The 3567-nt window shown below is 51.6% G+C and overlaps 1 protein-coding gene across 3 annotated transcripts in view; it reads left to right on the top strand.

The window, feature by feature from the left end:
• Atp6v0b (ATPase H+ transporting V0 subunit b) overlaps positions 1–2789 on the top strand; it is a 3430-nt gene extending 641 nt beyond the window's left edge. Inside the window, exons 1-8 of one of the 3 annotated variants that reach the window (XM_015485119.2) lie at positions 161–189; positions 281–329; positions 558–641; positions 773–850; positions 1020–1089; positions 1205–1256; positions 1457–1647; positions 2479–2789. In XM_015485119.2, the coding sequence (XP_015340605.1) occupies positions 583–641; positions 773–850; positions 1020–1089; positions 1205–1256; positions 1457–1647; positions 2479–2505 (477 nt within the window). In that variant the 5' untranslated portion in view covers positions 161–189; positions 281–329; positions 558–582 and the 3' untranslated portion in view covers positions 2506–2789. Of the gene's footprint in view, positions 1–160; positions 190–280; positions 330–557; positions 642–772; positions 851–1019; positions 1090–1204; positions 1257–1456; positions 1648–2478 lie in introns of those variants that run through there. The other 2 variants (XM_015485118.2, XM_015485120.2) reach the window with 2 other exon arrangements.
• Positions 2790–3567: the final 778 nt, after the last annotated feature.

The raw sequence follows: 3567 nt of genomic DNA, 5'->3' as shown, positions 1-3567 counted from the left end.
GGCCGGGCCCGGCCGGAGCACCTGCTCCCTCCCTTTCTCCAGGGCGTTCTGGCCTGCCCGGGCGTGTCTGGAGGGTCTTGGGGCTTGGTGTCATTGAGGGAGATGTTATGAGGGAGTGGCAGAAAATGGAGGCCTGAGCGGAGGTATCTGGTTCACTTGGCGGCTTGAGGACTCTCCCTTGACTCTGATGTAGGTTGTGGGTCAGCTGGGCAGTACTTCTGTAGGTTGGGGAGCTTCTCTCTAGAGAGCAGCCCCTAACCCTTTTTTCTCGCTACTGCAGGGATCTGCTACACCATTTTTGACTTGGGCTTCCGCTTTGATGTGGCATGGTAAGGGAGGGCAGGAAGAGAATTCCACTAGGAGCTGCTGCTTTCTTCTGTGATGGGAGCCCCTGCCCCACGTCACCCCAAGCTGCTGGGGGCATGGATCATGGGAGATATTTAATCTGTTGTTGCAGTATCTGGGACTGGTGGAGTTGGAAGGGAGTGGGAGGCTAAGGGTTTTGTGCCCCCTTTCCTAACAGAGCTGAACTGCTTTCTTCCTTGTTTCCACACCAGGTTCCTGACTGAGACTTCCCCCTTCATGTGGTCGAACCTGGGCATTGGCCTAGCAATCTCCCTGTCTGTGGTTGGGGCAGCCTGGTGAATATTGGGATAGTGGGACTGTGGGGAGGCACTGAGTCATGGCAGGTGGTGTCATGGGGTTTTAGTCATCCTGGGGGCAGTGACAGCTTGGGCTGTGCTCACCAACCAGTTTTTTATCCTTTCACCAGGGGCATCTATATTACAGGCTCCTCCATCATTGGGGGAGGGGTGAAGGCCCCCAGAATCAAGACCAAGAACCTGGTCAGGTAAGTGGTTGTCAGATCCAGCTGTGGAAGGGCTGCCTGCCTCTTGATAGGGTGAGATATGAGATGAGGAAAGGCTGCTGGGGACTTTTGGGGGAGGAAAGTTGGTTTCTTTCTCATCTTCTTCTCTTGTTCACCTCCTGTCCCTACTTTTGCCATTTACCACTTCCAGCATCATCTTCTGTGAGGCTGTGGCTATCTACGGCATCATCATGGCAATTGTCATTAGCAACATGGCTGAGGTAAGGAAGACTGGGGTGGGGTAGGCATCCATTCCAGTGTGTTACCCACATTGCATAGAGATAGGGAATGGGATGCATGACGGGTGGTTTCTGATTACTTTTTTGCCCTCTGCAGCCTTTCAGTGCCACTGACCCTCAGGCCATTGGTCATCGAAACTACCATGCAGGTAGGTGGGTGTGTAAATATGTAAAGCAGGGGCTTCACAGCTGCTCCCTGCTTCCTACCTCCCAGCTTGGATTTCTCCTTTTTATATTCTCTCAGTTACTTTGGCCTGCTCATCAGGGTTAGGGTGGGAATTGGTCCCGTTAGCCCTTCACCTTCACCCATTTCTGGCTTGGTCTCATTGAGCCCTTTTCTGTTCCCCAGGCTATTCCATGTTTGGGGCTGGTCTCACAGTGGGTCTGTCTAACCTCTTCTGTGGAGTCTGCGTGGGCATCGTGGGCAGTGGGGCCGCCCTGGCTGATGCTCAGAACCCCAGTCTCTTTGTAAAGATTCTCATCGTGGAAATATTTGGAAGTGCCATCGGCCTCTTTGGGGTCATCGTCGCAATCCTTCAGGTGCTGAATCCCCTTAGGGAGCCTCTGTGTCCTTGTCTTCAACTCATCCTTACCCTCCTAAAGAGCTTCCTTTTCTACCCATGGGACTGTAGAATTCTTGGGTAGCTTCCACCACCTCATTCCTATCTCCTGTCTCCTCTTTTAAGGCTTTAAAATTTTTTTCCTACTTTTTTTGTTGCTTTATATGTGTATATCTCTCATTTATCTGTTACTTGGTTTATCTGTCATCCTCTTCCTGTCTACTGTCTCTAGAAATATAGATGATGTCTTTGTGGTCTGGACCATGCTGGGATCTTGTCAGTGTCTATCAGTCTGGCTTGATGTGTTTGTCTCTCTCAGGGCCTAAGTATGTCTCTGTGACAGCATGTCTAAAACACGTCTTTTTTTGTCTAATACTGTGGGTTTACGACTAAGGATCAGCCTCAGTGTATAAATGTGACTGGAGGTGCTTGACTGGGTTGACTCTTGGTGACTGGCACTGTTCATATGCTGCTTCTCTCCAGCTGTCTGTCCTATAGCCTAACTCTGGTTGTCTCCAATCATTTATTTGTCACAGTGCATCTATCCTGATCTGGTCATCCATCTTTTATTTATTTTAGTTGTGGATGGACATGGTACCTTTATTTTATTTGTATTTTTATGTGGTGCTGGGGATCGAACCCAGTGCCTCACATGTGCTAGGCAAGTGCTCTACCACTGAGCCATAACCCTGGCCCCCTGGTTATTCATCTTTTGTGATGTGTCCACCCAGACATGGATTTGCTGGGTCTGATCTTGTCATTCTCTTACCTATTCCTTTGTCCCTACCTAACTTCTGTTCTTCTTTTGCAGACCTCCAGAGTGAAGATGGGTGACTAGGTGATCTGTGTGGGTGGGGCCGTGCCCTACTCTTATTTATTGCTGGTTTTCCTGGGACAGCTGGAGCTGTGCCCCATAGCCTTTCAGGGGGCTTGGTGTTCAGGGCCCTCCCTGCACTCCTCTTGCTGTCTGTTGACTTGGAGGCACTGCAGTCCAGGCTGAATCCTCAGTATGGGCAGTGGGCTACTGATGGCGACTCTGTGCAGCTGTGCACCTGTACCCCCTATCTCCACCCCCAACCCATCTTCCCAATGTTTGTGAAATAAACGTGGTATATGTCTGGGTCAGTGCCTCCGTTGACCTCTTGCGCCACCATTCACAGAGGAAGGGTAAAGGGCTTATGTGCCTCAACCTCATGCCAACTTTCTAGCTCTGTACATGCCTCTGCCCTAAACAGTTGGCTCCTGGGTGGAGAGAGAGAGAATGCTGAGTTAAGGGCTCTGTAGCCCCTGAAAATATTTGTTGAAGGGATGACTGAATCTGGAACATGAGCCCCTTGGTGATTTTGTGCCTGGGATCCTCTCAGTCCCATGTCCTTGGGGCCCTGTCCACTAGGCCCAAGTTGTATGGCCTAACCTCAGGCATGTCACCCTCTGCACCTTTGCCTCTCTGATAGTTCTGCCCCTGCATCCATCTTCTCTCAACAACCTCTACACTGTTCCACATTCTTAGGGTCTTGTCCAGCTCTGCTCACTCCTGTCTAATCTCTGAATTGCTCCTAACCTTACCCAACTGCTTGGTACCCTAAAAGCCCCAGCCACTTCCAATCCATAACCTTTCAAGGTCCCGACAAACACAAACCCCCTGTACTTTAGCCGACCTTTAACGATGCTCTCCAGGAAGAGTTAACAAATTTCCTAGACCCCTGCGTGAGTTGGCCCACTCGCCAGACCAGGCTTAAAGGGCTTGGCCAGTCTGCACCCTCCCCTGTCCGACCTCTAAACCTAGCCCTTGGAGGAGCCTGACGGATTTCCCGGTGCCCCTCCCAGGTCCTGGGCCTCCACGTCGCCCAGCTGGCCGCGCTCTGCCGCGGCAGGCGCCGGTGCGGCGCGCGGCGCGTGC

The sequence above is a fragment of the Marmota marmota genome, unplaced genomic scaffold (genome assembly GCF_001458135.2).
Source record: "Marmota marmota marmota unplaced genomic scaffold, marMar, whole genome shotgun sequence".
Taxonomy (NCBI): Eukaryota; Metazoa; Chordata; class Mammalia; order Rodentia; family Sciuridae; genus Marmota; species Marmota marmota.
Note: the sequence above shows the minus strand (reverse complement) of the source record. Positions and strands in the feature narration are given on the sequence as shown.